Genomic DNA, 12,959 nt, shown 5'->3' with positions numbered 1-12,959 from the left:
GGGCCTCTGTGGGCCCCTCCTGGATCCTCAGCCCCAGCCCCGACAGACATCACTAACAGATCCCTGCACACTTTCGCCTGGACCTGGACATGGCCTCCTCAACGCAGCACTACAGGGGCCTGCACGGGGGACAGCTCACGCCTGCCCCTCTGGAGCCCCAGCAGAGGTGACCCGGGCAGCCGCACGCTGTCCCAGCTGGTGTTTCCAGGCTCGCTCCCAGGGGCTGCTCTGTGTGGCCTCCCCACCCCTCCCTAGGGCCACGGCTCTGGGCTGTAGCCAGTACCCTAACAGCCTGCAGCCCCCACAGCTGGGGACCCCGCACCTGGCAGTCCACGGGGCACTGTCATGGGGCGATGGGCTCTGATTCCGTTCCCTAAGGTCCCCACCCACCAGTGGCCGGTGGAGCCCTTGGGGAGGGGCAGCCGGGCTGCCTCAGGGAAGGGCAGTGCCCCAGCGCCGGGAGGCTGGGCTCTGGGCCCAGGTTGGGTGGCGCCCTTCACCGGGCAGCTTCTCCTGGGCTGCCTGGCTGGGCAGAGGGTGGTACCCACATCCTGAGCTGCTAGGGGAGGGAAAGCAACTTGTGGAGGCTCCCCAGGGTGGAAAATATGGTCTTTAATCCCCACCAGGCCTGGGCCTCTTGCCTCTGCCTCCCCTCTCCCAGGAGACCCTGTCTGACACCTGGCCCGTCCATGCTTTCCCTGGCCACCTCCGGGAGGCTCAGCCAGGACAGATCTCCTGTAAGGGCAGGCGTGTGAGGCTGGGGTCCTCACTCTTCCCTGGCGTGCAACCCTGCTGAGAAAGACACAGGACCTTCCTCCAGGAAGCCCTCAGGGACTGCAGCCCAGGATGAGTTTCTTCCTCTTGCACGGCGGGAGTGCGACCCACTCTCAGGCTGAGCTTTCCTGGAGGGGGGACCCCTTCTGTTTACCACCTTACCCCCAGAGTCCAGCAGACCCTGACCCGCCCTCCTGGCTGTGCTGGACGCTGCAAGCCCCTCCTGGATTCTTCCTGTGGGGGGACCTGGCAGGACCCTCCAGGGGATCCCACTCCACAGGCAGGCCTATGCCTGGGGTCTCCGGCATCATGGCCCCCCAGGCCTGCCCAGCAGACGGTCTGGGCTGGAGTCTCCCTCCTTCTGAGGTCTGGAGAGGAGTACAGACGACCCCCTCTAAACCCAGCCTGCCCGGGGTGCCTGTGAGGACCCCCTACCCACCCCCACGCCCCCCATTACCATTGCGCAGTCGGGTGCCGCTGCCTGCCTGCCTGGCTGTGTCCGGTGTCACTGCCCTGAAGGCCCGTGAAAGAGCCCTTTCATGCTCACCCCAGGCGCCCGCGCCTTCCCCCGGACCATCCAAGACCAACAAGCCTCGGGCCAGCTTCAGAACTCCTGGGCCGGCAGCGCACAGGGCCTTGCTGTCCGCCACCCAGCCTGCCCTCCGCCCGCCAAGTGCCGCAGGGGCTGCGTGGCCCTGCCACGGGGGCCCCAGGTCCTCCGGCCAGCGCCTGTGCCATGGCATGGTCTGGGGCCTGTCTGGGACCCTGTCTGGGGCGGGTGAGCTGGGGAAGCTCTGTGGGCTGGCCATCATTTTCCGTCTGGGGTGCAGACACTTGGCAGAGAGTCAGGCCAGAGCTGAGACTGGGCGCAGTCTGGTGGGGGGCCGGAGGCCAACATGGGGGGGCACAGACCGGGGCCACCATGCCTGTGGCAGGCCAACTCGGTGACAGGGACACCCTCCCGTCTCTGGCTGGGCAGAGCAGTGTCTGCCCCATCCCCGCTGTGCTATCCCAGGGTTCCATGTCCGGCAGAGCAGATGTGCTGTGACCCCCGGTGAGGGATCCTTGGCCTTAGCCCCGCCTTTTGGAAGATACAGGGTGGACCCTGTGAGCCGCCGCCTGCACCCACCCCACCCCCGCCGCCCCTGGCAGTGCAGGAAGGGACTGAGCCTGCTGAGAGCTGGAAGCCCAGCCCACACCAGGGCCTGGCCTCGTCTCCGCTCTGGGTCTGGACAGCTGGACGCTGGGCCCAGGGACAGGCCCAGCACTTTGGCCTCTGGATGTGGGGACAGGTGATACCCTGGTAAGCATCCCCCCACCCAAGCCAGCAGCCTGTGGGGGAGGATGGATGAGCAGGGAGGGTCAAGGACGGAGGGGCCGGGAGGCAGGAGCAGTCTTGCCTGTGGGGGCTTCCCTGGCCAGGCTGAGGGGCAGGAGGGGTGAGAGCCGTGGGCGGGGGCTGCGGTAGCTGGAGCCAGGTCCTGGAGCTGACAGCTCACACTGCAGCAGGGCCTGGAGGCCCCCTTGGGGGCAGCTGTCTTCACCCCCGTCTGCAGGTGGAGCAGGGGTGAAGCCCGAGGCCCTATGCCCTGACTCACAGGCCCGGCGGGTCCCCACACCTCGTCAGCGTGTGCTGGGCATGGGCTTGGCTCTGAGACCAGGCAGCTTCGCGGGAGCTGCTCCGGGCAGCGCGTGCAGTGGCTTCTGCTTCCCAGCACCGCGTCCCTGTGGGAGCCGGTGGGCCCAGGGCAGGTCGGGGGGTCCTCCCTGGCAGCACGACTCTGGCCTCCAGGGCATGAAGAGAGGAGCAGAGGCCCAAGCTCTGCTGCTCCTAACGTCCGAGCCTCAGTTTCCCCAGCTGTAAAGTGGACATTGATGGGCTCAGAGTGGCCGGGGGCATGCCCTGTGGTGGAGGGAAGCAGGAAGAGCTCAACCGCTGGGGGTCTTGGCAGGCTCTGGCCACGCTGCTGGGCCCCCGCATCCCTCCTCCTGCGCCTCCCCTGACACCCGCAAGCAGAGCTGCCCCCCAGGATGTGTGGTCACTGTACTTCCCCTGGGGGAGGGGACAGCGAGGTAATTGGCCCTGTACGTGGGGGCGCCCCCTCGAGGGGGGCAGGTGTGGGCTGAAGGGCCTGGAAGGCACCCTAGGCTCCCTGGGGTCTGGCTGGGCCCCGGTGCAGTGTGTTCCCTTGGGTGCAGGTGGTCAGCAAGGGCCGAGGGTGACTCAGCAGGTGGCGGGAGGACCTGGACAGAAATAGCCTTCCTTAGACACACCGCCTGACATCTCCGTGACGACGGGAGCGTGGCTGAGCGTCACGGCCCCACGGGTCAGCGGCCCACAGAGGGCCACTGCGTCGCCCACAGGAGGCCTGGGCTCCCTCGCTGCCTCCAGCCCGCTCGGCCCAGGAAGGCCACACTGACCTGTGACTTGACCCTGGACCAGGGGACCAGATGCCCCCACGCCCCCCAAGGCAGCAGCAGCCCTAGCATGGGGGTCGGGGAGTAGGCCAAGTGCCTGTTACCACAGACTTCACTAAAGGGGGCTGCGCAGGGGGTCCTGGGAGGGATGGACGCGGACTCTGGAGCTGGGCATCCTGTGGGGGGGGTCACTCACTCACTGCGAGGGTGACTGTTCCACAGACAGGGAAACCCTAGGAAGCCAAGGGCAACCCAGATGTGTGGGGCAGCTCTGGGCATCAGGGGGCTTGCAGGGGGAGCAGGGTGGGGCGACACTGCAGCCCCTGGAACATTCTCCTCCCCCCACCCCACCACACTCGCCCCACCCCAGCCCACCCCTCAGGCCAAGAGCTGCCTCAGCTCCCTGGGATCCCCTCCCCAGACGGAGACTGTAGTGTGGGCCCAGGGTGGACGGCACCCTGCCTACTGCTCTGGTGGCCTGAAGCGACCCTGCTCCCTCTCCCCAGGACCCCGGTGGCCTCAGGGCCCCGGGCGCACAGCTGTGCCACCGTGGAGCCCAGCAGGGTCAAGGTCTCAGGGCTGCTGGAGACGCCCGTGCCTGCGTCATGGCCTCACCTTCCCCATGAGCCTGGCCAGGCTCCACGGGCTGGTGGTTTGTCTCTACAAGGGACAAACTTTCTAGCTCACCAGCAGCCGTGGGACAGCCACAGACAATAAGCGCCCAGCCGGCAGCCCCGGGGCCTGTGCCGTGCCCCCCAGCCCGGGGCCACCAGCCCATCTGAGAGATAATGAGCTGTGCTCAGCCCCCACCTTGCCCCCTTGGTGCCCAGCAGCTGCCACAGGGGGCAGGGGGCTAGACGAGAAGGCCCTCAGCGCAGGGGGACGCTCCCTCTGGTGCTGGCGATGATGGAGCTGAGTGGCCCGTGTGCACACAGAGGGAGTTACCAGCTCCCAGCAGCTGGAAGGACACTCCCCTGAGTTCTGTTGATGAGCCGCCCTGGGCGGGCAGACAGCGACGGGAGCTGTCTGTCCAAGGTGGGCTGGGCACAGTGGCAGGGGCCTCCTTGCACGGAGCCCTGACACGGAGACTTGGACACAGGGCGAGGGATGGTGCGTGGCCAGATGGCCGCTGGGAGCCCTCTACCCACCATACCCCAGCCTGACTCACCCACTGGTCAAGGAGAGGCTGGACAGGACACTGGCTACCCAAGCTGACCAAGGTGGCTGGGAGTGGAGGCCCCCCCCGGGCTCAGGGTCCCCAGGCATCTGTCACCCTGGGTGCCCACCCAGTGCCAGGTGGAGGTGGCAGGGAGAGGCCCCGTGCATCTTCTGCATGGTCACTGTCCCAGGCCCTGCCTGGCGCCCTGCAGGAGCTTTGGGGCACTGTGTGGATGCTCCCAATCCCAGGCCCAGTCCCTCGGGGCAGAGCCGGCCAGCTGCACGGGGACAGTGTCCAGGGCACAGGGAGGAAAAGGCTGGGGCTTTGGTCATTGCTGGGGCGATGAGTGCTGTGGCTTCTGTGATGGCAGGAGAGGACGCTTCCTCTGCATGGTCCTGCAGGCAGCTCAGGTGGGCCCTCTGCCATCTCTGCCCATCTCTGCAGACTCAGAGCTGCCTGGGGGGGGGGCAGGCCACTGGTCCACGGTCAGCCATGCGGGGGCCTCTACATACCCTCCAGGTGGTAACCGGGGCTGCCCCAGGCAGCAGGAACTGCCCGGGCAAAGGCTCTGAGCCCCCGCCTCCTATCGGCCTGGACAGGGGCTCCGTAGGTAAAGCCCACCTGCCTGGGCTGCAGTGTCTGGACTCCCCCCAGAACCACGTCAACAAGTAGAAAGCTAACATGCTCTTTATTTGAGGGATGGGGGGACAGGGCCTGCCCCATGTCCAGCCAGGCCACAGAGGCACCTGCCGTGGTGCCAGCCCCCGTCACTGGTAGCCGGCCAGCTGGAGGATGGTGGGGTAGCGGGCACGGTGGGTCATGCACTTCTGGCGGTCGATGAAGAGGCTGTTGGTCTTGACGGCCAGGTCCTTCTCCAGGTCCATGCGCGTGTCCTCCAGGTTGCGCAGCGACTGCTCTGCTTCTAGAAGCTTCTCCTTCAGTGCTGCAAGGGACATGTTGAGCTCCTCCACCTCGCTCACCAGCCTGTGGGGCAGGGGGAGGCAGGTGTGAGCTGGGGCTCCAGGCTGGGATGGGCAAGGCCCGGGAGCCCTGGTGAGGGGTCCAGGCCAAGCTGCTGGGCCATAAGAAGACCCAAAAGTCCCAAAGGGAAACCTGGCCACCACGTGGAGTGGGCTGGGCCAGGATGCTCCCTACAGCCTGTGGGAGGGCATGCCCTCAGACCGCAGCTCTGCAGGGCCACTGCACTGGGCCCGAGCTGGGACTTCTCCTGGCTGCCCCGGCCCTGCCCCCGGCCAGAAGGGAAAGCCTGCGTGGGCAGGGCTCTGTAGGGCCGTGCTCAGTGACACTGTGCAGCAGTTACACGCAATGCCAGCACTGCGCTGAGGTCCCGGTTCCCTCTATTCCTGGGGCCTGGACCCCTGGCCCCGCACAAGGCCCCAGTCCCCAGCTGTGTTGCGGGCAGGGAAGGAGGAATGCCAGGCAGGGGTATTCCATTGACAAGGGAAGCTGGTACTCGATGAGTCAGAAACACTAAAGACACGATCCCGCCTAGGCTTTGAGCCAGGGCCAGGGGCCACTCGTGCCATCAGGGGTCTAGACGGTGCGGCGTGGGCAGGGTGGCCGGGGGCCTCGGGGGCCTCGGGGCTCAACCTCTCAGACCCCGAGATTCCTTGCCGGGAAGATTGTGCAGCAGGGGATGAAGCAGGAAGTGCTACGCTGTCCCTGACACTCAGCGCTGCGAAAGGCACATCCGTGTCTAGTCGTGCTGGGTGGGGGTGGGGTGTGGGGACACCTGCGTGTGTGAGCCTGTGCGTCTCCGAGACAGGCCTGCAGGCAGCGGTGTTCCTGGGGCCCAGAGGCCAAGGGAGGCCCGGCTGGGGCAGGGGACAGGCACAGAGGGTGGGTGGTGCGCTGTCCCGCTCAGGCCTGCCCCGGGTCACAGCCACGGTGGGCACCTGAACTGGGCGGCGTCCCGGCACAGCTCCACATTGGGCCTGTGTGAGCGGTTGTACAGACGGGTCTGAGCCACCTTCAGGGGCGCCTCCTTGTCCTTAATGGCCTCCTTCAGGGCCGCAACGTTGTGCTCCTGGTCTGTGATCTCCCGCAGCGTCTGCACACAGGACAGTCCCTGGGGTGCCCGCGTGGTCCCACCCCACCCTCCTCCTCCCCAGGACTGTCCACGGACTCTCCGGGACGTATGGAGGCAGGAAGATGTGTGCAGCCACCTCGGCCCTGCCAAGGGCACCCAGAGGGCGGGGGTGGGACAGCAAAGCCTGCTGTCCTGCATCTCTGGCCTGAGCGACCCACCCCCCGGGTCCCACAGGTCACCCAGGCCCCCGACCCTGGTGAAGAACCAGAGACATGGCAGCAGCAAAGGGCACCTTGAGAGCCCGGGTCAGAGCCCTGCCAGGCCCGGCCATCTCCTGCCACCTTCCCCCTTACTCATGCCTGACAGCCACCCCAGGGTCACCTGGTTTTTTATTGGTTTAGTGAGGGCCCGCGGAGGAGTGGGTGCCTTGAGCCTGGGGTCCCTCAGGATGGACGGGACAGAGGAGGGGTTGGGATGAGGCCACGTTGTGACCAAGCCAGAGGCGGGGCTGCCCACAAGGAGCTTGGTGGCTCTGTAGTTACAGGTGGTCAGCTCCGGTGCTGGCCTGGGCGGGGCCGGGGCTGGGCGGAGCCAGGGGGCGGGGCCTAGTTTGGGGGAGGGACCTGGTGGGGCGATGCCTGGGCGCGGGCGCGGGCGGGGTTTCAGTGAGGCGGGGGCGGTGTCCGGGCTCGGTGTGGGTGGGGCGTGGCCAGCGCAGGTGGGCGTGGCCTGGGCGCGGGGTGAGGCGTCACCTTGTGCAGGTGGTTCTCCAGCTTCTGGCACGCGTCCTCCAGCTCCTCACAGCGGCGCCCGAAGGCCAGGTTCACAGCGTCGCACTGCAGCCGCAGGTCCTCGGCGGTGTCCCGCAGGATGCAGTCGATGAGCACCCGCAGGTTGACCGAGGCCAGGCGCTCGCGCTCCGCGCGGTACAGGTTTTCCTGCGTGAACCGGGCCCACGTCTCCGGCGTGGAGGCGCTGCGGGCGGGGACGGGTTGGCGCCGCCGTCGGTGGGGGCACTTGCCAACGGCTCCGGCCCACAGGCGCTCCCGCGCTCCCCGCGCCCCAGCACAAATCACCACCCCCAGCGCGGCCGCGCGGCCTCCGCACACGCTGGACCCGGCGTCCCTTTGCCCCCTTGCGCCCCCAGCGCCCCGTGCGCCCCCCAGGCTGCGCTGCGTTGTGTGGTGGCTGCGCGCCCCCTGCCAGCCGCCCGAGGAGCTGCAGGGAAGCCCCCAGGTCCTGCCTCCCTCCGCAGGCCCCAAGCCCCTGGGGAACCGTGTGGCGCTGAGTACTTGCGCAGGGGTCCTGCTCGCTGCAGGCCCAGCCTAGGGGTCTGGGGGGTCTGGGGGAGGGTCCCCAGCAGAGGGCGCAGGAGCACAGGTGCAGGTGCTGGAGACAGGTGTTTGGAGGAGGGTCCCTGGGAGGGGCTGGGGCTGAGGTGGCCCACCTCTCCTCCAACTTGGCCGAGTGCGGGTAGAACTGCACCTCGGTGCTCTGGTTGTGGTAGTGGGCGCAGGTCTGGTCGATGTTGTAGGCCTCCACCTTGTCAGACCAGTCCATCTCACACGTTTCCTTGTGCTCACGGTTCAGCCTAGGGTGGGCAGGGTCTGCGTTTGTGGGGTGGGGGAGGCACTGGGTGCCACCCCCAGGAGCAAGCACACCCCCCATTCTTCACTGAGAACCAGGCCACCTCTTCTGCCCAGTATGGGGGTCCTCGGGCCACCCAGGCTCTGCCTGGCCAACAGTGTCCAGGAGCCGCTGCTCCCTGCCCTGGAAAGCTGGCCTGGGTTCTGGACATCCAGGCACCCAGGCCATGCAGGGGTCTGCCACCCCCGGCAGTTGCCCCTACTTGCCCTGTACTCCTGCCTGAGACCTGGGATAAGCCCCCACCTCTCTGAGACTCCGGGCCTGCTCACCCCAACTTCCTGCCCAGAGCCAGCCCAAGGGGTGAGGAGACAGGGGAGGGCGTGGGACCACAGAGACCCACCGGATCTGGTTCACGGCCTGCATTATGGTCCTTTTTAGGAGCTCCTGAATGTTCCGGATAAGCTCGGTCTCCTGGGGGAGAAGACCCCACTCCCTGGTGAGGATCTGAGGATGGCCAGGCTGCTGTGGGCCCATGGTCAGCCCCTTAAATGCTCAGGCCAACACCTGACCCCTGGCTGGGTAATCGCGGGCCAGACAGCCAGCTTGTTGACCCCCAGTCTCTTCCCTGGAAAACAAGGGATGAGCCCAGCTCTTTCTCATTGGGTTTGTTCTGGGCTTTTGAACATTCTGTTTGGTGTAGCGGAGTGCGGGTTTTCTTCCTGGGGGTTTCTACCGGCTGCTGGGACCGTCATCAGAGGCAGCCCCCACTCGTCTGGCACCCACTGGGCAGCCCCTGGGCTCTAGGGGCCATCCCTGCAGCCTGCCCTGGGCACTGGTGGCCAACAACCTCCTGGGCCCCTGACCCCTGGGAACCAGGTGCCCTCCCAGCCTGCTCCTTAGGGCCTTGGGCTCAGGGAGGCCCTCTCTCCTCCACTGAGCTTTCAAGGGGGACCCTGTGTGTCTTTCTGCGACTACCATGCCTCTGTTTTCTGTGCACAAACAGCCCTCCTGCTCCCATTTGGATTTTCACCTCCGTCTGGCTCTAAACCCACGTATGTCAGGGTCTGTCCCATGGGTCTGTCTCCCTGTCCCTGGACCATTGTTGGTGTTTTCACATTGGGGGGGGGCGGAGTTTCTTGGCTCAGGGCAGGGGGGTTGCAGCCAGAGACCTGGGAGGTTGTCGAACAGCTGAGTGTGGGGTGAGGTGGTAGGGGACCAAGGAGGGGGTTGGGGCTGGGAGAGGGGAGGGGCTCAAAGTTCTGGACTGAGCTTGGAGCGTGCAGGGCCCNNNNTCTCCCAGGAATGCCCACAGCCTGCAGTTCACAGGTGAAGCCCTCAGGCTCTGAGAGCTGCCTGGAGCAGAGGACGGGCCTGTGCAACTCCCTGATCCTTGTGGGGCTGCTCCAAGGACAGGTCCCACTGAGGGGAAGGCTCCTTGTGCTTTGAAGGTGGCCTCCATCCACCGCCCCCTCCACACCTGAATGCTGGGCTGGGCCTGGATTTCCAGCACAGGCATCAGGGAGGGGAGTTATGGTGTGCTAGGCCTTCAAGAACTCAGGGTCAGGCTTAATTTGCATGACCTAGGGTGACCTGAAGGGCTGCCCAGCAGGTGCCAGGACCCAAGGGACCCAGGACCCCGGCCCTGCCTGCATCCCAGACCTCAAGAAGCCTCTCACAGGGCTCAGCTCAGGCCCCTCCCCATCCTTGGGGTATGTGTGGATGGGCATCAGGGCTTGTGGATGGACCTGGCCAGACCCCTCCCTGCCTCAGTGGCCTCTGAGTGTCCCATCCTCAGGCAGATGTCCCCAACACATGTCCAGGTGTGAATTCTGTCACCCTCACCCCAGGATGAGCCATAATGGGGGAGGGGGGCACCCTAGACATGGGATTAGGGTGAGCTGATGTGAGGTCCAGCTCCAGCCCCCATACCTGTTCAAACCCGTACACCGGGACCTGCCCCCAGACCATGTTGCCCCTACCTCAGCAGGTCCAAGCTGGGGCCCACCTCACAAGGAGCTGGGCCTCACGCAGTGTCCACTATGAGGACCAGGCTCTGGGAAGGTCAGACTAGGCACCCTTCTGGGGTCAGGGATGGCACCTCCATCCTGGATGGCCTGAGCCCTGACCCCACCGCCCAGCACCTTGTTAGTCCCCAACCTACATACAGAGCCAGCATCTCTGTGCTTGGGTGTGGACCTAGGCGTGTGCTCCACACATGTCTGCATGTGTGAAGGGTTACATGCTCTGCGTTTTCCTGTGTGTACAGAGGGGCACGGGCTTCCTGAGCCCGCATGCGCCCACCCAGCATCTGCCCATGTCGTGGGGACCCACGTGCGAACCCGCCACCCTCGGCCCTGTGCAGGCCACGCTCCCTGGAGAAGGGTGAGGGCAGCCGGGCCCGCAGTTCTCTGGGAGCGGAAGGGGCAGCACACCTTCAGCAGCTCCATCTCCACGTGGTCGCGGACGAGGTCGGGGTGCTGGCGGCGCTCGCGGCACTGCAGGTTGTCGGTGGCGATGGAGAAGGGCACGGCGGTGGCGTCCAGGGCACGCTCCAGCCGCTGCTTCTGGGCCAGCAGCAGGTCGGTCTCAGCGTCCAGCTCACTCACCTCGTGCTGCAGCTCCGACTTCCAGCCGTGCATGTCCTGCAGCCGCGCACCCACCTTCCTGGTGGAGTCCTCCTGCGTGCGCCATGCCAGCGCCTCCGTCTCGGCCGCCAGCTGCTGGCTCTCGTGGCGCTGCCGCTCCGACTGGTCGCGGTCGGCAAAGGCTCGGTGGTAGCGGGCATAGCAGTTTTGGAACCACTCGTCCACCAGGTACTTGGCCGAGTGGAAGCCTGCGGTGGCCAGGCCCGAGGACGTGTAGGCGCCCGTGTTCCGGGCCACATCATACACCTTCCGGGGCATCTCGCAGGCCGGCACCGTCTGTGGGGCAGGCTGCTTGGTCAGGAGCACGTCTGTCTGTGCCATGGTGCCAGCCACGCCCGCTCCCCTTCGAGGGAGGGACAGTCAGCAGGGCAGCTCCAGGCCACTCTGTGCCCAGCAGGGCACTTCTGGTCTCCCAGCGACAGGTACACACAAGCCCTCCTGTTGCTGGGCAACAGGTGCCCTCCCTAAGTGGCTCTCTTAAAGGGCCAGGCGGCCCCAGTGCCACCACCTGTCCTGGCCCACGTGTGGCATCTGCCTAGAATTGCCCCGGGACTGCGGCCTGAAGCCAGGTCCCATTGTCCCAACTCGATTTACTTGTCCCAGTAGGAAGGTCTCCCGGACACACAGGGGGGTGGACTTGTCCGATGGGGAGTTGAATTCAGCCTCCAGGGGATAGCTTGGAGTCAGGCACTCAGGCCTTCCCCACACAGATAGAAGCAGATCCCGACAGTGTCTCCAAGGCCACGCAGGGCCAGGCTCACGGCCGAGGCGGCAGGAGCAGGAGGTACGGCTGGTCCCCGGGCACAGCTCATCCGGCCCCGTCCTGGTCAGCCAGCCAAGCACCGGGGCAATGTCCAACATGACCAGCAGAGGGCACCATTGGCCGCAAAATGTTGCAGGGAGGGGGCGGGACAGTGGCCGCGGTTGGGCAGGGGTCTCTCCTCCCTGGGCGGACTGCCCCCCCCTCCCCGCGTGGATGGCCTTACCCCCCAACCCCCACTAGCCCCATGGGAGCCCCCCAACAGTCCACCTGCAGGACATGCACACCCCCAACCCATCCCCCTGCTCCTGCCCCTCCACTCCGGCCTCTGCTCCGTCCCAATGGGCCCCAGCAGCCTCAGTCAGCTGACTGAAGGGAACAGGGCCTGGGCTACGGGCCCAGGCCAGGCCAGTCACAGGCCTGGTAAGGACTCATGACAGGCATGGGGCACGCCCGGAGGCAGGGACACGTGAGGAGGTGTCCTCCAGAGCGGTCCTGGGAGGAAGGGAGCTCCCTGCCTCCAGGGGCGTGCAAACAGAGTCTGCAGGGACTGTTGGGGGCCTCAGGGCCTCCCTGACACCATGGCAGGTCCCAAGCCACTGTCTGAACATAGCAGGGGAGAGGGCAGCAGGCGAGTACCTCGGTGTGTCGTGAGACTCAATTTTCTCACTCCAAATGCAATTTGGAGACAAACCCAATAAGCCTGCATATCACTCAGCCACTGCTTCGAACCCCAACACTGGCAGCCGGCCTGACTGAGGCCTCAGCCTCCTCACGCTTCCCCGCCTGTCTCCCCGGGGCCCTCCGATCATTTTAATCCCCACAGGAGCTGAAGCGTCTCAGCCCTGAGTCTGGCCAGCCCAGTCCCAGCAGAGGCCACCGGGGAAGAGGGAGGCCTGACCCCCGGGGAGAGGGAGGAAGAGCACACTCCCTCCTCCTGGTCCAGCAGCACGAAGTGTGGACGGGGCCTGAGACGTGGGCTCTGGGAAGGGAGGCTCAGAGGGGGATGCCCTGGGCAGCTGTGGAGGTCCCCTTGCCCGGGAGGTGTCAGGCTGTTGGTGACAGAGGAGGGGACAAGGAGGCGTGGGCGGGGGCAGACATGCCGGAGGGGAACGCGGCTGCAGTCCAGGCTCCGCGCCGTGTCCCTACACTTGGCAGGAGGGAGGCCGACAGAGGCTGGGGGCTCACCCTAGTTCAGCCCCAGGCAGAAGGTGGGGACTCAGGACCATGGATGCTTCCCTGTCCACCCTGTGCCCAAAGGACAGCACTCACGGACCCGGTTCCCAGCCTGAAGCTGGCACTGTGTGTGGCTTGCGCTCTGGGCAGCTGTGTCCCCCCTCAGGGCTCGGCCCAGCCCCTGGCAGCCTTGAGACACCATGGCCCCATCACCCAGGATGTCCCCAGCACCGTGGCCTGGCTCTGCCGTGCGAGGAGGCTGTGGCGGTCTGTGGTGGGAGAGGCAGACCTAGACTGCAGCACCGGAGGCTGCACGGCCCGTGCCTCAGTTTCCCCATCTGTGAGCTGGGGTAAGGGCGGTCCCTCCCTTGTGGGTGTTTGAGGATGGAG

The 12,959-nt window shown here is 66.3% G+C and overlaps 2 protein-coding genes across 2 annotated transcripts in view; both read right to left on the bottom strand.

The window, feature by feature from the left end:
* LOC121103632 (complement C1q tumor necrosis factor-related protein 8-like) overlaps positions 1 to 1,586 on the bottom strand; it is a 2,928-nt gene extending 1,342 nt beyond the window's left edge. The window contains exon 1 of the mRNA XM_040634460.1: positions 1,232 to 1,586. Coding sequence (XP_040490394.1) covers positions 1,232 to 1,586 — 355 coding nt within the window. The remainder of the gene's footprint in view (positions 1 to 1,231) is intronic.
* A 3,532-nt stretch (positions 1,587 to 5,118) lies between these two features.
* Positions 5,119 to 10,954, bottom strand: TEKT4 (tektin 4). Its single transcript, XM_040634552.1, has 6 exons — positions 10,421 to 10,954; positions 8,389 to 8,459; positions 7,849 to 7,992; positions 7,154 to 7,376; positions 6,268 to 6,422; positions 5,119 to 5,335 (listed from the first exon to the last, which is right to left on the bottom strand). Exons 1-6 carry the CDS (start codon positions 10,952 to 10,954, stop codon positions 5,119 to 5,121), a joined length of 1,344 nt encoding a protein of 447 aa, XP_040490486.1.
* Positions 10,955 to 12,959: the final 2,005 nt, after the last annotated feature.

This window comes from Ursus maritimus, unplaced genomic scaffold, assembly GCF_017311325.1.
Source record: "Ursus maritimus isolate PB19 unplaced genomic scaffold, ASM1731132v1 scaffold_2, whole genome shotgun sequence".
NCBI lineage: Eukaryota > Metazoa > Chordata > Mammalia > Carnivora > Ursidae > Ursus > Ursus maritimus.
This window is presented reverse-complemented; position numbering and strand designations above follow the sequence as displayed.

What these genes read in the sequence shown, in the direction of transcription:
- TEKT4 (XM_040634552.1), bottom strand. Translation starts at nt 10,954, where the DNA reads ATGGCACAGACAGACGTGCTCCTGACCAAGCAGCCTGCCCCACAGACG. An exon ending in TGGAGATGGAGCTGCTGAAG is followed by an intron (nt 8,460 to 10,420) that starts GTGTGCTGCCCC and finishes CTTCTCCCCCAG; the next exon opens with GAGACCGAGCTTATCCGGAA. An exon ending in TCGGCCAAGTTGGAGGAGAG is followed by an intron (nt 7,377 to 7,848) that starts GTGGGCCACCTC and finishes CCCCGCCCGCAG; the next exon opens with CGCCTCCACGCCGGAGACGT.